The following is a 21,893-nucleotide window of genomic DNA, read 5'->3' as shown; positions in this document are numbered from 1 at the left end:
ACTAGTATTACTGGAGGAACTGAAGAGTTTAAGAGGAAGGAAGAGTCTGACGCCAGCATACTTCTTCCCTCTCTTAGGTCTAAGTTTTACAGTACTGGGGGCAGGAAAGAGAAATGAAGAAGGCAAAGCTCTCTGTACATGATTAGTCAAAGAATATCAATGGTGAGGAGACAAATCTTGCATTGTTTAGGTTAAGTGTGGTTCCATTCAATGATGATGAAGTCAGTACAATTTGTGGGGCCCAACGCAAAATGAAAAAGGCAGTGAAAACACACTATATTAAAGGCACCAAAGTTCAAAACCTCTTCCTTCCTTCAGGGTCTTTCTTTCTCTCCCTGTCAACTTATCATGGTACTTTTTATTTTCTATTTAACCTCATGGATCCCTGGACAGGGGGAAAACTCACAGGGCAAATGCAGATCCTCACAGATGCTTAAGAACCTCATCACACAGCTTAGCTCAAGCAAAATCCACCAGCTACAGGGTTCTACCTCCTGCAGGCTACTAGACCCATACACTGTGCCCTAGCTGGAGGTGGGCAAGTCAATCCTTCTGTCCCATGATAAATGGGTAACCCCCAACCAACCGCAACTGCCAGGCAGGGATATACCTCAGTATCTGGACTGAGGGACTCACTCCCTGCCAAGTCATCTACCTAATGTGCCAACACACTGCCAACCAGAGACACCAGATGCTGCAAGGCACATACAATGGACCCAGACCCTCACTGTTATATTTAGGCCTCCACCAAAGGTAAGGAACAACAGTAGAACACAGATCTTTCCCCACCAATGTGACCACAACAGTGGTGGGGCAGAAGCAGACAGGATGAGGACAGGCAGGGCCCCAGATAACAAAGCATGGAAGAGACAGCAGTCAAAAACTGGTCCTAAAAGTCAGCAGGAGACAGGAGAAAGCTTAGGCTCCAAGCGCCTAATGCATGCTCCGTTTTCCCATCAGACGTAATTGAAAAACATAAATTCAAATATAAAAATTAATAAAAATTTTAAGAGAGTGAGCCTAGAAGGTTAAACCTGAAACACAAAACCCTTCTGAGTATGGGTCTCTATGCAGCTGCACCAATTACACACCCAGGAAGTTGGCCTTGGCCTCCGCTGACAGTGGTCTTTACATGGGAGGCCACTGTAGTTTTTTTGTTTTGTTTTGTTTTTGTTTTTGTTTTTATTTTTTCAGTGTTCCAAGATTCATTGTTTAGGCACCACACCCAGTGTTCCATGCAATATGTGCCCTCAGGCTCACACATCCTCCCATTCCCCTCCCCTCCAAAACCCTCAGTTTGTTTCTCAGAGTCCAGAGTCTCTCATGCTTTGTCTTCCCCTCCAACTTCCCCCAATTCACTTTTCCTTTCCTTCTCCTAATGTCCTCCATGCTATTCCTTATGCTTCACAAGTAAGTGAAACCGTAAGAAATGTTCAGCTTCACCTTCATTACCAAGAATTCCTTCAAAGGAGCACAAATATCTTCCACCAGTCACCCCAGTGAAGCACATTCCCAGCTCCTTCTCTTACATTGGACATCCCATCTTGGCCAGTGGCACACAGGACAATTTCTGTCCTTCCACTAACTTCCATGTTCCTTCATGGGGAGCCACCAAAGTTCTCTCTACTACATCTTTCCTGGGCCATATAGTATCAGAACAAGCATACTACATTTCAAGCCCCATTGGTACATGTCACTCCAAAAACTTTTGTCCTTAAAATCTCTGGACCATATCTGTGCATTTGTCTATATGTTCTTGGTAGAATTCCAAACTTTAAGAAACATATGCCAAGTTCTTCCACATGAACTTATCAGATTTTACTCTAGCAACACTAGAATGGACCTACAGCATCTCAAGCATCCATCTACAAAAAAAGATGGCACTTTCCCCTTTTTGTACTCCAGTCTTTACATGATTTTCACGTAGACTCCTTCATGTAGTTTATGAAGGAAAATGTACTCCCAACATCCTTCCCAACCAGGGATGTAATAGAAAAGCCTATCTTTTGAACTCTCACTCCCAAGACATCAGTGATGATAACGTCCTTCCTCCTTCAATCATTTTTTTGGGTCTGCCCTCAGTTACTGGAAGTTCACTAACTGCTCTCTTATATTCTCAGTTTTGGTTTTGGTCACAATTCTAAGACAAAGAAAAAGAATCCCATCCAATCTGTTACATAATAAAGTCAGATATTTGATAATTGATACCAAGTTGATGATATATCTTACCCCTAAAATTCAAAATGATCTTGGATAAAGTTGGACAGATAAATTTAACTAGACAGGTAAAGCTCCTTAAATGGAAATATATTTTCTATATCTCTATATACAACCTGATTCTTTTCGTTTAACATCTTCAAATTTGCTTCCAGTTCAGTACTAACTTGAGTTTTATGCTGAAGTAACTGTTGCATATGTTGGAAAGAAATGATGATATCCTTTAAAAAATTATAAATAAGGTATATCAGTTGGAAGAATTTTAAGACTGTATGTATGTTTCTAAATTCACTCTTAAACTACATTTTCTAATTTCTTAACTTACCTTTATAGTTTAATTTCAACAGCATAATAAATAAGAGTGAAAGAAACTAGTAGCACATTTTATTAAATATATAAAATTATACTAAATATATAAAATAATTACATTATATGATTGTTATATCCAAGAGTTTTTCAAATAACTAATAGTTTTTTGAAAGGGATCATGAATTATGAGACACTACTGGAAAATGTGAAGTATTTAAAACCAAATCTTTTGTTGGCTTGTCTTAAAAACAGTAAATCTATCATTACTGAAACGTCGTATTGCTAATGAGCTAGGATGTCACAGTATACATTCAGAATAAAATGGAGGAAAAACAGAAAACCAGAGGGGACAAAAAAAGAAACAGGAGAACTTTTCTTTCACAGACGTTTTTTAAATAGAGGAATTATAAATATCAAATAGATTCAAAGAGTATAACATCCTATAAATGCATGCTCTAAGCATACATACATTTCAATAATTATCTGTTAGGGTACCAATGGTCTAAATTATCAAGGAAAAAACTGATTTATTACTCTTTTCATTTATCAAATATTTTCATATAATATTTTTCCAAATGTATTAAGACATAATTAACAGGGGTGCCTGGGTGACTCAGTGGGTTAAGCCTCTGCTTTCGCCTCAGGTCATGTTCTCAGGGGCTTGGAATCAAGGCCCACATCGGGCTCTCTGCTCAACGGGGAGTCTGCTTCCCCCTCTCTCTGCCTACTTGAGATTTCTGTCAAATGGATAAAAAAAATATTTAAAAAAAAAAGACTTAACTGACATATAACATTCTGTAAACTCAAGTTGTACAACATGATTTGATAGATACATATAGTGTTAAATGATTCCCCTAATAAGATTAATTAACGTCTCTATCACTTCACATAATTACCTTTTTTGTGTGTGTGGTGAGAACATTTATGATCTACTTTCTCTTTTTTTTTAATGATCTACTCTCTTAACATTCAAATATATAACACAATTTTGTTAACTAAAACCATCATGCTGTACATTAAACCCCCAGAACTTATTCATCTCATACCTGAAGTTTGTACCCTTGGACAAACCTCTCCTTATTCCTTGGCTTTATTTTTTAATGTAGCATATGTGAGACCTGGTTAAAAAGGTACATGTGCATCCAATAAATAGGCTCTGAGTGTTTACTATGGGCCAGGAAATTGACCTAAACATGATTCCATTTGTTATTTAACTTATTTCCCATATTATATCCGGTTTTAAAAAATATTTACTGGCTCCCAAAATATCTTATGATTGCTTGCCTTTTTTGCTTCTTGAATATGTGTGATCTCTTCATTAATCTTCTTATTTAATTCCAACTCCTTTAAAAAATGAGTAATTTTCAAGTTATGATATAAAATTCAGCAAATTCTACATTTAATTCAGTGATCCATACGTTTAGGAGAGTCATGACCCCTTCTTACCCCAGAGTACCAACATTTGTTTGCTGGTGAAGTAGTGGCTCCTAGTGAAATAAAGGGGGTAGGAGATGCCCAACATACGCTGCTGTGTAAATTTATAAATATTCATGTCAAAAAAATTACAAAATTCTCATCTCCTAAAGCTTTTCTGGAGATGCTACTGTACCATAGATTACCTGACATTATATGAGAGTGGAAATACAATGGTTTACAGACAAATTTTATTGTCTTAAATTCTTGTTTATAATGGCAAAAATTGCCTAATAATGAAAAATAATTCACGGTATCTTTTTTTTTTTTTACTACGTATGTTAACTTTACCAAGAAGGAACATTTTAATATTATAAGCCTGAAATTCTCATTTTACAAAAACACTATACAAACATGAATATATTTGATTAAATACCATGTTGAATCTTTCCTGAAGTTCTTGAAATTTCTGTTCTTTAATTGTTAAATGGATGTTTTCTTCTCCCATCTTATGTTGACATGTGACCTTGGACTTTATCAAGTCTGACGTAACTTTTTTTAGTTCCTTAGCATAAGAAATATAAAAAGTTCAGTATAAACATTTTATCAAAGTGAGATATTTTTTGACAGTTTTAAAGTCCATTTTAAATGTATCATTATAATTTACTGTACTTCACATATCAAGATAATACTACTGATCCATAAAGTTCTATTTCCCCTAGTTCCCTTACAAGATAATTAGCCAAGGTGGGAATGCTATAAAGAGAGAATGCATGATTTTTTCCCTAAAAAGAGCATTCTAACCAAAATAACTAACCTACCAGAAGTAGGGTATTTTTATTTATTATTTATTCAAAAAAATCTACAGAGATAAAAAATAATAAAAGATTATCGATTTCCAAGTTCCCTAGCACCTAATAAGAAAAATTTATGTGAGAAATAATCATAATCTAATGTGATGAGGGCTATATTACAGAAATGTATAGAAGCATAAAGAAGAAAAAGATTGGGGTGCCTGGGTGGCTCAATGGGTTGGGGCCTCTGCCTTGAGTCTTTAAGTCTTTAAATCTAATTGAGCCTTTAAAGATAAACTTGCAAAGAGGACAAAAAAGTAGCCATTCCAGACAAAAAGACTATGCATGCACAAACATACAGAAACATGAAACAGTATGGCACTTTTCAGGGAAACAGAATAGGTTACGGCTGGAGCTAATATGTAATGCACGAGGGAGCGGAGTAGAGTACTCATGGTTATGGCTAGAAATCTGACAGGATTCAAGTATTTGAAAGGGCTTTATAGGCCAAGATAAAAAGAGCTTTAATTTTATCGTATAGGCAATAAGGAATTAATAATTGAAGGATTTTGAGTAGGAGAAAGACATAAGATTTGTAATTCAGAAAAATAACTCTAGCATCATTACAGATTATTAGAATTGAAGAAGGTACAAAAGAAGTCTTCATTTGTGAAGTTACACGTCCACTGAGCTTAATAGCTATCATCCAAATACATTAAAATTCTGAAATACCAACTTCTGAATTGGTGTGTAATTTATTATTCTGCTGTTCTGTGGATACTGACTATATTAAATATTCAAGAACCCAATTTTCACATTTTTAACTACATAGTATCTCACCTCCCTTTAAATTTTGGAGGAATTCTACATTATGAGTCCACTGTCCACTAGACAAGCCAGAAATGCCAGATAGTAGATTTTTAAGCATGAGGCTAGATTCTGCTAATCAGATGTACCCATCCTGGATACTGGATCAGGAAGCAATATCACAAGGAACAAGAACTGCTACAAATCCTTCTGCTATAGGCTTTAGGGACAATGGTAGTAACATCACATTTCCATGGACAACAATGGTACCACTAAAGCAGAAGCAGCATCCATGATAGTCAACAGTGACAGTACAACCTACAATGTATAATGGTCTGTGTGGAAGTTGGTTTATGGTGTGTGGTCTTGGATATTCCAAAGCTTCCCTTGTTTCTGACCATTTTCTAAGTCTGAGATGACCAACATCTAAATTCCTTGGCTGACAAAAATCATCTTAGAGTTAAGAATCCTGATGAATATACTTTAGTTTTTAAAAGACTGTATATAAGAACTGAATAAATAATAACAACAAACAGCTCTTTTGTAGAAAAAAAATTTAATTCATTAGGGTGGTGAGATTATAAGAAACTGTTATTGTCTTCATTGTACTGATTAGAATTTTCTCTTTTTTTTCTAAAGTAAACACATATTTCTTAAAGTATCAGTGTACAGGACATATATATAGTGTAGTATGTAACAGTATATAAAACAATGGAAATAAGGGCACTCACTCAGTTATTAGTTAGAAGAGAGATGATGGCAAATGACTGTGTCCTAAAGAACTCCAACATGCATGGATTCCAGAAGAAGCTACTATGGAAGGCTGAGAAGTACAGTCAACTGAGGTAGGTGGAAAATCAAGAGTGTAATGTTCAGGAAGCTGAAAAGCGAGCAGTGGAAAATAGGGCTGCCAATATGTCCAGAGTTGTACATGTTATAGCTTCAGATGCTACATGAAAACTCACCCATAACTCAATACCTAGTTCACAATCCAGGAGAAAGGATTAATGGTTTTAGTTCACATGTCCCTTTCAGGTATGTGCATTTCATAAACAACTGCTAAAGTAACCAGGCATGGGTCAGGAGAGAGGACTTGACTCTTAGAAAAGCAGGCAGACAAATTAGTGGCCGATACAAAGAGAACAATCAGCAAGTACTGAATAATGAAAGAAGTCTGAACAAAAGAGGTATGTGTTGAAGACGAAGTAGTACACCAGATATCCTCCATTTGTCTGTCCTGACTCACTCTCCACCCTTTCTTCACACTGCTTTGCCCCCTGTGTGTTGATATCTGTGGATAGAGCAAACAATTCTTGCCCTCTGACTCCTGGCTGGCTTCAATCTCTGGAAGGCACCAGCAAATCAGTATGCTGGGAAGACAGAGAGATTGAGGTATTTCCTTGTTTCCTCCCCACATGACCACAAAATGACAATAGCTCTCTACCTTTACCAAAGGTTACACCTCTTTCCAGATTCCCACTATCTGCTTCTGTCCCTTGCCTCCTCAGGTTTATGTGGTATAATCATTCCCCCATTGCTTCTATCCCTGTGGTGCTTCAGACCTCCTCCTGGTTTCCCTGAACTCTGCCCATAGCTTTGTAGACAGCTGCTTCATCAAATTTTTCATTTTTACCCGTTCCAAGGTGCCATCTATTTCCTGACTCAATCCTGTTCAATACAAATAAACTGAAAGAAGGGATTTTAAGTGTGGGGGGGGGGCTATGGAGGAGAGCAAAGGCAAAAAGGAAGGAATAATGAAGAATTAGGACAATTGCAACAACAATTTTCCATTATATAGAACAGAAGATGTTTAAGAAGTAGTAGGAAATGATGTTGAAGATATAGAATGGGGCCAGACCACAGAAGTTATGAAAAGTCAATTAAAGAAGTATGGGACAGGGGCACCTGGGTGGCTCAGTGGGTTAAAGCTTCTGCCTTCAGCTCAGGTCATGGTGCCAGGTCCTGGGATCGAGCCCCGCATCAGGCTCTCTGATCAGTGGGGAGCCTGCTTCCCTCTCTCTCTGCCTTCCTCTGCCTACTTGTGATTTCTGTCTGTCAAACAAATAAACAAAATCTTTAAAAAAAAAAAAAAGAACACTGGCTAAGGCACTATTTTATCAATCCAGGCATGAGATGATAAATGTCTATATTTTAAGAAATGAAAAATGGCAAATATGAGATATTCTAAAGGAAAATATAATTGAACAGACAAAGAGAATGAAGGAAGAAGATTATTCCAGAGTGCCTAAGTGAAGCTAAAAGAAATGAAAAGAAACACTATGAAATGTGAAAAAGAAAGCATGCAATGGAAAGGAAATCGGAAGTCTGCTTCACTGAAGAAATAGATGAAAATATATTAAGACAACAAGAAACAGTGATGAACAATGTTCTGCGACTATTAAGAAAGCCAAAAAAGCACAAATCATTATGCCTGAGCCATAGGTTGTTATATTTTAAAAATATATTAAATTATATTAATTATATTAAATTACATATTTTTAAAAGTCCTTCATTCATATTTTTTCGAATTACAGAAGGTTACATGAGATGAATTCCCTCAAAGGAAGTTTCAGTTTTCCAACAATGGTTCATCTTCACAGTCAGCAAGAGGATTTCCTTTGAAAGGAGAGCTGCATGGATTTGGGGGGATGTGGAGGGAGAAAGGAGGGAGATGGAGAATGAAGAATCAATCCAGTATGTGGCCTGCTGACCCTGAAATTACAGTACGTCATAAAAGGAGATGACCTTCAGGCAGCTGAAAATATAGAACTGAGATAGAGGGAAATGTAAGGCCGCAAATATAAAGTCATCAGCATGAAGTGAATGACTGAATCGCAGATATGAGAGCTCACTGAAAGAGACCACAGGATAGAACTTTGGAGGAATGAAAGAATAAAGGTAATCAGGGAGCCGAAGGAATCTGTACCAAAAGACCCTTAAAAAGCAAGCTATCGTACAGATGTTCTAAAATGAACACATTTTGTACTTTAAACATCTATTTTTTTTTTTTTTACAAAACACAATATTATTCTGTAACTAAAAACACCAAGTTATCAGTAACAGGATGCTGCGATTACAAGTATCAGAGACCATACAAATAATGACATTTATTCTTCCACTTAACAGGGAGTCCAAAGTTGGGTAGGTTCTCCACTTTTTTTTATTTTATTTTATTTATTTATTTGACAGACAGATCACAAGTAGGCAAAGAGGTGGTAGGGGTGGGGCAGGAAGCAGTCTCCCTGCCAAGCAGAGAGCCCAATGCGGGTTGTCTTAACCCAAGCCAAAGGTAGAGGCTTAACTCACTGAGCCACCCAGGTGTCCCTGGTTCTCCACTTTTATTCAACATAGTACTAGAAGACCTAGCTCCAGCAATCAGACTACAAAAAGAAATAAAATGCATCCAAATCGGTAAGGAAGAAATAAAACTTTTACTATTTGCAGATGACATAATACTATAGATAGAAACCTGAAAGACATTACCAAAAACCCACTAGAACTGATAAATAAATTCAGAAGGTCACAGGATACTAAATCAATTTAAGAAATCTGTTGCACTCCTATACACTAATAATGAAGCATCAGAAAGTGAAACTAAGAAAAGCAATCCCATTTATTGTTATACCAAAAAAAAAAAAAAAATCCAGGAACAAACTTAAACAAAGAGGTGAAAGACCTGTACTCTGAAAACTATAAAACACTGATGAAAGTAACTGAAGAAGAAAAAAGAAATGGAAAAACATCCCATGCTCATGGATTGGAAGAACAAATATTGTTAAATTGTCTATACTATCCAAAGCAATCTACACATTTAATGCAATCCCTTTCAATATGCCAGCAGCAGTTTTCACAGAACTAGAACCAACAATTCTAAAATCTGCATGGAACCACAAAAGACCCTGAATCTCTGAAGAGCCAAAGCAACTTGGAAAAAGAAAAGCAAATTGTTGGAGACATCACAATTCTGGACTTCAAGTTATATTACAAAGCTGTAATAATGAAAACAGTATGGTACTGGCACATAAATAGATGCACAGATCAGTGGAGCAGAATGAAAAAAAAAAAAAAAAAAACAAGAAATAAGCCCACAACTATAAGGTCAATTAATCTTAACAAAGCAGGAGAGAATATCCAACTGTTGACAGTCTCTTCAACAAATGGTGTTGGGAAAACCGGACCACTTTCTTACACCATACACAAAAAGACTCAAAATGGATAAAAATCCTAGAAGACTAAACCACAGGCAATAATGTCTCTGACATGAGCTGTGGCAATACTTTTCTAGGTGTGTCCCCCAAGGCAAAGGAAATAAAAGCAAAAATAAACTATTGGGACTACATAAAAATAAAAGGCTTCTGCGCAGCAAAGGAAACAATCAACAAAACTAAAAAGACAGCGTATGGAATAGAAGATGTTTGAAAATGACAAATCCAATAAAGGGTTAGTATCCAAAACATATAAAGAACTTATAAAACTCAACACCCTCAAAACAAATAATCCAATTAAAAAATGGACAGAAGACATGAAAGACATTTCTCCAAAGATGACATACAGATGGCCAACAGACACATGAAAAGATGCTCCACATGATTCATTATCAGGGAAAGGCCAATTAAAACTATGCTGAGATATCACCTCACACCTGTTAGAATGGCTAAAATCAAAAACACAAGAAACAACAAATGTTGGGGAGGATGTGGACAAAAGAGAGCACTCATGTGCTGTTGATGAGAATGCAAACTGTATGGTACAGCCACTGTGGAAAACGGTATGGAGTTTCCTCAAAAATTAAAAAGAAGTGTATGATCCAGCAATCACACTATTGGGTATTTACCCCCAAAATAGAAAAACACGAATTCAAAGGGATATATGCCCCTTGTGTTTATAGCAGCAGTATTTACAATAGCTAAACTATGAAAGCAGCCCATGTTCATCAATAGATGGATAAAGAAGATGTGAGATATATACATATATATGCATATATATACACACATATACATATATGTGTGTGTATATAAAATCTCAAATATCCCACATACTATGGAATATTATTCAGCTATAAAAAATAATTAAATCTTGCCACTTGCAATGACATGGATGGAGCTAGAGAATACAATGCTAAGTAAAATGAGCCACAGAAAGACAAATACCACATGATCTCACTCATATGTGGAATTTAAGAAACAAACAAGCAAAGACAAAAAAAAAAAAAAAAGAGAGAGAGAGAGAGATAGCAAGGGAGATACAGAAAGAGAGACAAACCAAGGTACTGATGGTTACCAGAAGAGAGTTTGGTGAGGGGGATGGGTGAAATAGGTGAAAGAGATTAAGAGTACACTTATCATGATGAGCACTGAGTAATGTATAGAATTGTTGAATCACTACATTGTATACCTGAGACGAATATAAGACTGTATATTAACTATACTGGAATTAAGAACTTAAAAAATTAAAATAAAAAAAACTAAAAATTTGGGGAGGTTCTTGTTTTGGTTGATTCAGGCACTCAATTAGGATTCAGGAAATTTAATAAAGACTACATATTATCAAAGACTAGGGTATTTTAATTTGTCCACTTTCCATTCTTGGAACCGTCCTCTTTTTTCCAATGTTGGGACTACAACAAGGGGCCAATTTAGATACTACATAGCAATAGTCGCTTCCTGGGACTCCTTCTGAAAAGTAAGAAAATGTTTCTTTGAACCACTTTTTATTGGCCAGAACCAGATCACAGGCTCATTTCTGAACCAAACACTGGTATGAAAAATGGAGATTGTATTAACTGCCTTAGAGACAGAATGATCATATAAAGTGGACTGAATATTGGCAGAATTATCACAATGTCTACTGTAAGAAAAATTTCAGCTAACATTGTAAAATACACAGGTTGTTTAGAATATTACTGGTTATAAATATTACACAGTATAATAGAAGATAAATGAATATTTTTTACAAGATGATTGACATTGGGTAATTCACCTCCCTTCCTTTTTTTAAAAAAAGATTTTATTAGTTAGTTAGTTAATTAATTTGAGAGCAAGCTAGCGAGGAGGAGCAGACAGAGAGGGAAAAAGAAGCTAAAGCAGACTCTGCACTGAGTGCAGAGCCCAACCCAGGGCTCGATCCTACGATTGAGAGATCAGACCTGAGCTGAAACCAAGAGTCACTTAAACAACTGAGCCACCCAGGCACCCCTCACCTACTCTCTTTAGGTTTCAGTTCCCTTTACAAAAACAGGAGAGCATGGATCCAGTTAGTGGTTTTTAAATTGTGCTCTGAGAGTCCTGGATGGTCTGTGGAAACCATTAATAGCTGCTAATAGAGGAGCAAGAGCCCTTAAGTATATATAGCTCCAGTGTTCCTCCAAGCTTCCTTTTAAGCAAAAGCAGCTCTACCTTATTTGTTTTAATATGGAGATTCCGCATCTTGAACTGAGGGTTCTGCAGCTCAAAGACAAAAACAAGATTAGATGATCCCTATGATTTTAAGAAATTTAAAGATGATCTGAAGAAGATAGTTTGGAGAGAACTGGATATTGTAGAAATAGAAAACAGTTCAAGCATGAAAGGAGAAAGGGCAATTGATGAGTCAGAAGGAGTTTCAGACTTTGCTATCTGATAAAGGAATTTAAAGGTAAATGAGTCTGTGTTTCAATTGTCTTAAAAGACTATACATATAAACTACTTACAGTCTGCGGTGCAGAAAAACTGAATCTAACAAAGCTGCCTTAATCCTAATCTTAACCTAATTTTACTTGCAAGTAACAATAATCCCATAAATTTCTACGGCATGTTTGACTTTCGGAAGTGTTTTCCATGCATTTATTGTCTTATGTTTATTATACATATATAAAACAAGAAAGGTAGGGGTCATTCTACTCATATTAAAAACAAGAATACAAAAGGGGGGAAGGAGAAAAGCAATGCCTGTACAGGTCTGGGTCAAGCACCTCTTTGAGATGACTACAGTTGGAAGGTTTAGTTTGAAAGAGAAAGGTAAAGTGATGAATTAAGACAAATAGAATAAGTGAGAAATATTATTCAGGGAATTATATGTAGGCAGAAGAGACTAAAGGACTGCGTAGAGTAGTGGGGACTGAAGGACTAGAGGCAGAGAGAAGAGATTTGAGAGCACCATGGTACAGACAGAAAAGGATGTTCTGGCTGGAGAAAGAGGACAATGAAAGAGCCCAAAGGACATAGTGTTTAATGATAAAGTTTCAAGGCAGGAACACACTAGTTTATAGATCTTTAGAGTCAAAACATAGAAGGAGCTGCTATTTCAGGAGTATGAATAGTAAACAATTTCCCTTTTTAATAAATATATGGTTTCTAATGGGGAATAAGAGAAGAAATGTACATGGACAAATTGTTTATGCTGCTATCACTATTAGGAAAGTTAAAATTGTGGGTTCTGAAGTCAAAATATGTCTAGGCTCCAGTCCTGGCTTTATTTTCCTTGTTATGTAACTTTAGGTAACTTATTTAACTTCCTTCTGTCTCAAGTTCCTCATCTATAAAGTAGAAATTTAATTTTTTAAAAACTAACAAATCTTGTGCTATGTAATACTCCATGCAACAAGTATTTGTTGAGTATCTACTACATGTCAGGCACTATTGCCTGTTATTACCTCTAAGTGAATCCAAGGGAGTTCTAGGATTATTTTTTCTACTTTCAAAATAAAGTCTTAATAATGGTATAGTTAAATATTATTTTATTTATTTAAAGAATTAAGATTCACTTTTTCATATCTAAAAATAAGAATTTTCCTGTAGGACATGAGCTCCTCAAGGAAAGGTATCATGTTTTATACTCATCCCATAGCAGCCTAATACATTCAATGAATTTAAAAGGAACTGAACATTATAATGACTATAAGAAGAAAATTGATAAACATGATTATGAAAAAAACTGTGACTTTACCTAATATAAGATTTGATGAACACTAAGGTTGATTTATTCAGGATAAAAAAAAAAGGCAATAAAAATATTTGGTAAGAGCAGTTGATGTGAGCCAGACAGAGTATTATTAATGACACAACAGTTCACAGTCAGTTTGTAAGACTAAATAGAAAGTGGTATATTTAAGTATAATGCTGAGGGTTTAATCACTGATTGAACCAGCTGGCTTCACTCCATTCAATGTAACAACCACAGCCCTACAGATCACCATGTATATAGACAGATGCTCATGGTTTAAATGTGAACAGACCAGTACAATAATGGAAAAATAAAGTTAGTAGATGGTGAGTCACTAGCATTATATTAACTTTAAAAGAACAGCATATTTTTTGGCTAGAAAATAACCGTGACTGTTGTAATAGATAGCCCTAAATTTGTGAATTTAAAATAGGTTAATTCTAGGGGTGCCTGGGTGGCTCAGTGGGTTAGCCTCTGCCTTCGGCTCGGGTTGTGATCTCAGGGTCCTGGGATCGAGCCCCACATCGGGCTCTCTGCTCGGCAGGGAGCCTGCTTCCCCCCCCCCCCCCTCTCTGCCTACTTGTGATCTCTGTCTGTCAAATAAATACATAAATAAATCTTTAAAATAGGTTAATTTTTCATTATAAGTACAGATCCAAGAATATGCTAGAAAACAACAATTACAGAAATAAGACCATATAATAAAACATTACACTAGACTAGAGGGTCTTTGACTTAACAAACTTATTGAACAAAAGAACATATTGACCTTGTTATTTTCACCCTGGATAAACATTTGAAAACATGAGATGGTAGTCAAATTGACTACGGACTCTGAAGGAAATTAAAAAAAACAACTGGTAATTTCAGCAATTAATTTAACTTTTAAAAATTTAAGAGGTTAATTCAAAGGAAAATTGTTTGTTAGAGGACCTCAAAGTTTTAATCTCAACTCAGATTTATGGGATGTTTGGCTAATTTTTATATTGCTACCCAGTATTTAGTCACAAATCATCCAAGTATTAAAAATGATCTTTTGTGCTCAACTGACTCTACTTTTTTAAAAAGCCACCAATAATACTGGACTTAATGTACATCTTTCTTTACACAATGGTGTTTCAAAAAACTTGCTTTCAAGTTGCTTTTCTTGTGTACTAAATTGGTAGTTTTAAAATTTGTAACTTTGAACTTTTATTTTTTTATATTGGGTTTTCCTAAAGCAAGATACACCTGTAAAAAATAAATAAACATTCAAACAACTTAGAAATTATTAGATGCCCTTTATACTAGTTTTTTACTAGTAATCTATTCTAGATTCAATCCTAAAATACAAAGTTCTACAGATAAAAGTACAATTAAACAGAAGTATATGCTGCTAAAACATATTTCTATCAAGTGGCTTTTAATTCTCTGAATAAAAGAGGATTCATTTTTCCTTTTTTTTTTTTTAGATTTGACAGAGAAAGACACAGCAAGAGAGGGAACACAAGCAGGGGGAGTGAGAGAGGGAGAAGCAGGCTTCCTGTCGAGGAGGGATCCCAGTGATCATGACCTGAGCCAAAGGCAGATGCTTAATGGCTGAGCCACCCAGGCGTCCCGAGGATTCATTTTTCTAAAAGTTATTTTTTCTGTCAAGGTTACAAAGTTCAACAAACTTCTATGGCTTTCTATTCTTTTCAACAACTGAAAACATGGAGCTTTTTAATCAGCTAGGTTTTCTAGGAGATACTCTAAAAGGCATCAATTTCTATTACAAAAATTGTTATGAAACAATAAGGAAGTGGGAAAGGGGAGGATAAGCGTGAAAACTCAGTATATAGCTGACAAAAGTAAAAACTAATCATTTCTTATGTCTTTCTTTTTCTCTTATATATTAATTAATCTTAAGAGCATAATAAACTAAAATCAGAGACCTCCATGAAATGATTATCCACTGAAAATATGCTTTTGATTTTATAGCCCTTATTGCTTTTAAATATCCTGAACTTTTAGTACATTGTCTGTTTTCTAACCATTTTATTCAAAGCTGTTAGTGCAGCAAGTAAACAGCACATGCTTTGATCTCATTAAATTACAACTTATAGTTCCTAGAGTCATAAATATTGTGCTCTTTTTTCCTTTACCCCTCCTTTTCTGGTACAGGGTAGTCTGTTAAATGTCACTATCTCCTTGAGTGCTCTGACGTTTACTCAGACAAACAGCAGAGGTTATGAATGCTGCTCACAGATAGTATCAGGAATTCTTCATGATTGCCATAATGGTGAACCCAACATTCAGAACTGTAATATCTAGTTTAATCTAACAACTAAGTTTGGTCTGTTTAACTTTGCACACACACAAAAAAAATCCATCTTATCACAAGCCAATAGCTTAACTGTTCTGAATAAAATCATAAAACAGAATAAGAGAAAAATAAAAATTATCTTTGGGAAAATTAAGGATTAAAAGTTTTAAATGAGTGATATAATCAATGTTACTAGAATTAATTAGCTTCTAAAAATGACAATAAAGAATGAAAACGTTTTCTTAGAGCTGAAAATTAAGACTACATACAAAATACAATACACTTATACCTAGAATGTCTGAAATATTAAAAATAGCTGTTAAAATATATTTTAAAATTTTCACTCTTTTAGCCACTCAGACTTGGAAATTTCAAGGTAATAAAATTCTCTCACTTTACCCTTTTATACACTCTCTCTTCTAAGAACTGTTTGATAACATAGTCACTAACTGTAATGCTCTGGAGAGAGGCCACCACTGTATAACATAACAGTACATTTAGTTAGCCCTGGCAGGGAAAGGGGTAACTGTGCTCCTGAGCAACACTATTCTACTTGTGTAAAGAAAAATACATTCTTTTTACTCCAAACTACTAATGGTGACTCTCCATGGATTTACATGAGCCTCATCTCCATCTACAGATCAGTCTTAAACTAACATTAGAAATATGGTATTATAATGAAACATTTGCTTTTATTTAATGAAAAAAAAACACATAACTTAGTACAGAAACTTAGAAGGTATAATCCTCTTATAATAATGCAAAAGCAAACTAAATAAAAGCATATGAAAATTTTAATATAATCACTAAATTAATATGATTAATCCATTAAATCATGGATTAAAAAAATTCCAAAAAATGTATGAAAAAATAAATGAATCAAAGAGACATCACTGAAAATGTGCTTAGTCACAACTCTTCAGTCTCAGTATTTAGTTATTAGTACTTGCATTTGAAGTTTAGATTAATAAAAATGAATGGTCCTTTTAACAACCTGCTGATTTGAAACTATAAATTTTTAAATTACAGGTTTTCTTCTTATATTAAATAAACCCATCTTTAATATTCCAGGATGTGACTGAAAATAATGTTTTCTACATAAAAACTATCTGGTTTGCTAGACAAAATTAAGACTTTTAAGGGATAGGAACATATGCTTATTACCCCCTTCTGTTATACTGAGCTACTCCTATTCTCTTCCTTTCTGACTGTCAAAAAAACCAACTTATTTGTAGTTATAAGATCAAAGAACTAGATAGAATAGTGTTACAAATATTAATGGCCTTTGGACTCTGGTTTAACATTTAGAAGACACTTCAATCTTTATCCTAAGTAATCCTGCTTTCCTTGAAACAATGCTAAAACAGAGTGTAGTAAAATTTTCTGATTTCTTGAATTATACATAAAAGTATATTATTTATCTCACAGCACAAAACACTTCTGTTCAAAACTTAAATCTGTTACTCTAGATTCTTAATAAAATTTTAATTTCATAAAATTATAGTTAAATATAAAAATAGGGGAATTTATTTCCAGTTAACAAGTAAGGAGCTTAAACTTTGTCTTGACAGCACTTTATCCTGACAACAAGTAAAAGCTGAACAAACTGAAAATCAACAACTCCTCTTAGATCTGTCAAAGCAATGAGGTCATAAGGCAAATAGCTACCTCAACAATTGTAGAGACAGACTGGCAAATTAACAGAGCAAAAACCCACAAACAGAAACCTCTGCAGGAAATAGTGCCAGTGTAGGAAAGCCTGGAACTGTGACTGACTGACTGCTAGAGGCTCAGTATAGACAACTCTGACAGTTAAAACAAAAACAAAAACAAAACAGAGGACTGAGTCACAGTAGGAACCCCCTCCCTGACACATACACAGAGTTTTGTGAATTTCATTTCCAAGACCTCTCACAGTATCAGAAAAAACTTCCCTCCTACTTCCAGGGGAAAGAGAGGAAAAAGCAACCATTTTGAAATATGTCAGGGCATTCTGTTCTTCTTAACAAGGACTGATCTCAGAAGAAATTATTGGACCTGACCCTAAACTACCCCAGGAAAGGATAATATCCAAATCTAGCCCCCTCCAACTATGCTGTACTACCCAAGAGAAAGAAAAAACTGAGGAATACTGTGAAGTTCACAGTCCAGTTACACAGGCTCACCAAAAGAATGAGACCTAATCATAGGACACTTCACAACCACCCCCCCCAACAACCTTAACTTATCATTACATTACTAAAGGCTATTTATTGCAAATCCTTTCACATGTATATCATGTCCATCTTTCAACAAAAAATTACAAGGCATACTAAAAGTTAAGAAACACAGTTTGAAGAGACTGAACAAGCATCAAAACCCATGTCAGATATGGCAGAAATATTAGAATTATCAAATGTGGAATTTAAAAAATTATGCTAAATGCTTTAATGTAAAAAGTAGACAAAACATAGGAGAACAAATGGATAATGTAAGTAGAGAGACAGAAATTCTAAATAGAAAAGCAAAAAGAAATGCTTTAGCTCAAAAACACTGCAATGAAAATGAAGAATGCCTCTGATGGACTCAATAGTAATATGGACAAGATTGAGGAATATCAATGAACTTAATATGATGGCAAAATTCAAAAAATCAAAATCAAGAAAGAAAACTAAGGAAATCAAAAGAGAATATCCACCAACTGTGGGACAGCTACAAAAAATGTAACATATGCATAATGGAAATACCAGAAGGAAAAGGAAGAGAACAAGGAAAAGAAGCAATATTTGAAGCAGTAATGACTGAGAATGTTCCTAAAGTAATGTCAGACACCAAACCACAGATCCAGGAAGCTCAGAGAACACCAAGAAGAATAAGTCACCAAAAAATTTATACCTAGGCATATCATATTCAAAATTCAGAAAATCAATACTTAAAAAAAAAAAATACTGAAGAAGCCAGAGGAGAAAAAACCACCTTACCTACAGAAGAACAAAGGATTACAATCTGACTTCTCACACACCATACAAGCAATGAGAGTTATGTAAAATATTTAAAGTGTTGAGAGAAAAAACCACTAACCTAGAATTCTGTACCCTCTGAAATTATCCTTCAAAAGTGAAGGAGAGGGGCGCCTGGGTGGCTCAGTGGGTTAAAGCCTCTGCCTTCGGCTCGGGTTATGGTCCCAGGGTCCTGGGATCGAGACCTGCATCGGGCTCTCTGCTCAGTGGGAAGCCTGCTTTCCCCTTTCTCTGCCTGCCTCTCTGCCTAATTGTGATCTCTGTCAAATAAATAAAATCTTAAAAAAAGAAAAAAAAAAGTGAAGGAGAGGGATGCCTGGATGGCTCAGTTAATTAAGCATCTGTTTTTGGCTCAGGTCATGATCCCAAGCCCTGGGATTGAGTCCCACATCAGTCTCCTTTCTCAGTGGGAAGCCTGCTTCTCCTTCTGCCTGCCACTCTCCCAGCTGTGCTCGCTCACTCGCTCTCTCTCTCTGACAAATAAAAAATAAATAAAATCTTTTTTTAAATCTTTTTTTAAAAAGTGAAGGAGAAATAAAAACTTTTTAAGACAAATATTGAGCAAATTTGTTGCCCATGGGCCTGCCTTATAAGAAATGTTAAAAAAATTTTTTTTCAGAGAAAAGGAAAACAATATAGGTCAGAAACTCTGATGTACCTAATAAAAGGAAGAGAATCAGAGAAGGAATAAGTGATAGTAAATAAAATATTTCTGATTCAAAATTGATAAAATAACCATTTGTTCAAAATAACAACAGCAACAATATTGTTGATTATGTATGCTTAGGCATTAGTAAAATGAATGACAGCAGTGATATAAGTGAAAAGAGAGAAGAATCTGGACTGTTTTGTTGTTATAAGGTACATGCACTACCCATGAAATGGTATGTTATTTGAAAGCAAACTTGGTTTACTGAAGATACATTGTGAATTCCAGGACTAGCACTAAAAAAGTTTTTTTAAAAGTACATTTGAAATGCTAAGAAAGAAGAGAAAATGGAATCGTAAAATGTACAATTAAGACCACAAATAGCAAAAAAAGAGTGGAAGACAAAAAAGAGGTACAAAGGCAACAAACAGAAAACAACAAAAAATTATGGTACATATTAATCCCAATTATATCAATAATCACCTCAAACATAAGGAGTTTAAAATACAACAACCAAAAGGCAGATTATCAGAGTGGATCCAAAAACAAGACCCAATTATATGTTGTCTACAAAAAGCTCACTTTAAATATAAAAACACATATTGATTAAAGTAAAGGGATGGAAAAGGATATACTGTTCTAACACTAATCAAAATAAAGTAGGAATCATTATATTTATTTTAACCAGAGTAGATTTCAGAGAAAGAAAAGCTACTGAGGACAAAGAGGGGCATACATAATGATAAAGAAGTGAATATTCCAAGAAGACATAACAATGTCTTAATGTGTACATGCCTAAAGAGTACCAAAATAGAAGAGGCAAAAACTAACAACTGCAAAAAGAAATAGAGAATTAACTATTACATTTGGAGACTTTAATATCCCTCCATCAGAAATGGACAGATTCAGCAGGCAGAAAACCAGAAGGATCAAAGTTGAACTTCGTATCACCAACTAAATTGATATAATTGAAGTGTATAGACTACTTAATCCAAAAACAGATTAGAAATTCTTCTCAAGCTCACATGGAACATTCAGCAAGATAGACCACATTCTGGACCATAAAACACAACTTAACAAATTTAAAAGAATAAAAATGACACAATTTCTGTTCTCAAACCATAATAAAATTAAAATAGAAATCAATAAAAGGTAGCCTGAAGAAACCAAAATACTCCAAGATTAAACAGCACACTTCTACATAACACATGCGTCAAAGAAGAAATCTCAGGAAAATTTTTTAAATATTTTGAGCTAAATGAAAATACACCTTTTCAAAATCTGTGGGATGCAGTGAAAGCAATGTTTACAGGGGAATGTGTAACATTGAATGCAGATATTAGAAAAGAAAAAAGGTCAAAATATAGAAACAACCCAAGTGTCATATGACAGCTGAATGGACAAGGACAATATGGTGTATATATATATATATATATATATACACAATAGAATATCAGTCAGGTCTCAATGGAGAAAAACTGAGAGCTCTTCTGCTACGGTCAGGAACACAGCAGGGATGTCCATTATCACCACTGCTGTTCAACATAGTACTAGAAGTCCTAGCCTCACCAATCACACAACAAAAAGAATTAAAGGCATCCGAATCAGGAAAGAAGAAGTCAAACTATCACTCTTTGCAGATGATATGATACTTTGTGTGGAAAACCCAAAAGACTCCACTCTAAATCTGCTAGAACTTGTATAGGAATTCAGTAAAGTGTCAGGATATAAAATCAATGTACAGAAATCAGTTGCATTTCTTTACACCAACAACAGGACAGAAAGAGAAATTAAGGAGTCAATCCCATTTACAATTGCACCCAAAACCATAAGATACCTACAAACAAACCTAACCAAAGAGGCAAAGAATCTATACTCAGAAAACTATAAAGTACTCATGAAGGAAATTGAGGAAGACACAAAGAATGGAAAAATGTTCCATGCTCATGGATTGGAAGAACAAATATTGTGAAAATGTCTATGCTACCTAAAGCAATCTACACTTTTAATGCTATCCCTATCAAAATACCATCCATTTTTTTCAAAGAAATGGAACAAATAATCCTAAAATTTATATGGAACCAGAAAAGACCTCAAATAGCCAGAGGAATATTGGAAAAAAAAAAAAAAAAAAAAAAAAAAAAAAAAAAAAAAAAACAAAGTTGGTGGCATCACAATGCCAGACTACAAGCTCTATTACAAAGCTGTCATCATTAAGACAGTATGATACTGGCACAAAACAGACACATTGGTCAATGGAACAGAATAGAAAGCCCAGAAATAGACCCTCAACTCTATGGTCAACTAATCTTCAACAAAGCAGGGAAGAATGTCCAATGGAAAAAAGACAGCCTCTTCAACATGCACAAGAATGAAACTGGGCCATTTCTTTACACCACACACGAAAATAGACTCAAAATGGACAAAGGACCTCAATGTGAGAAAGGAATCCATCAAAATCCTTGAGAACACAGGCAGCAACCTCTTCGACCTCAGCCACA

General features: G+C 35.0%; 1 protein-coding gene across 12 annotated transcripts in view; it reads right to left on the bottom strand.

Moving 5' to 3' along the window:
- The window catches only part of CCDC73 (coiled-coil domain containing 73), a 135,004-nt gene that overhangs the window by 28,515 nt on the left and 84,596 nt on the right, over window positions 1–21,893 (bottom strand). For 7 of the 12 annotated variants that reach the window (XM_004755924.3, XM_045066076.1, XM_045066074.1 and 4 more), the window contains 3 exons: window positions 4,376–4,504; window positions 3,811–3,870; window positions 2,334–2,438 (listed from right to left, as the gene is read on the bottom strand). In XM_004755924.3, coding sequence (XP_004755981.1) covers window positions 2,334–2,438; window positions 3,811–3,870; window positions 4,376–4,504 — 294 coding nt within the window. The remainder of the gene's footprint in view (window positions 1–2,333; window positions 2,439–3,810; window positions 3,871–4,375; window positions 4,505–21,893) is intronic. The other 5 variants (XM_045066077.1, XM_045066071.1, XM_045066070.1 and 2 more) reach the window with 4 other exon arrangements.

The sequence above is a fragment of the Mustela putorius genome, unplaced genomic scaffold (genome assembly GCF_011764305.1).
Source record: "Mustela putorius furo isolate JIRA1106 unplaced genomic scaffold, ASM1176430v1.1 tig00003859_pilon_pilon_pilon, whole genome shotgun sequence".
In the NCBI taxonomy this organism is placed as follows: Eukaryota; Metazoa; Chordata; class Mammalia; order Carnivora; family Mustelidae; genus Mustela; species Mustela putorius.
This window is presented reverse-complemented; position numbering and strand designations above follow the sequence as displayed.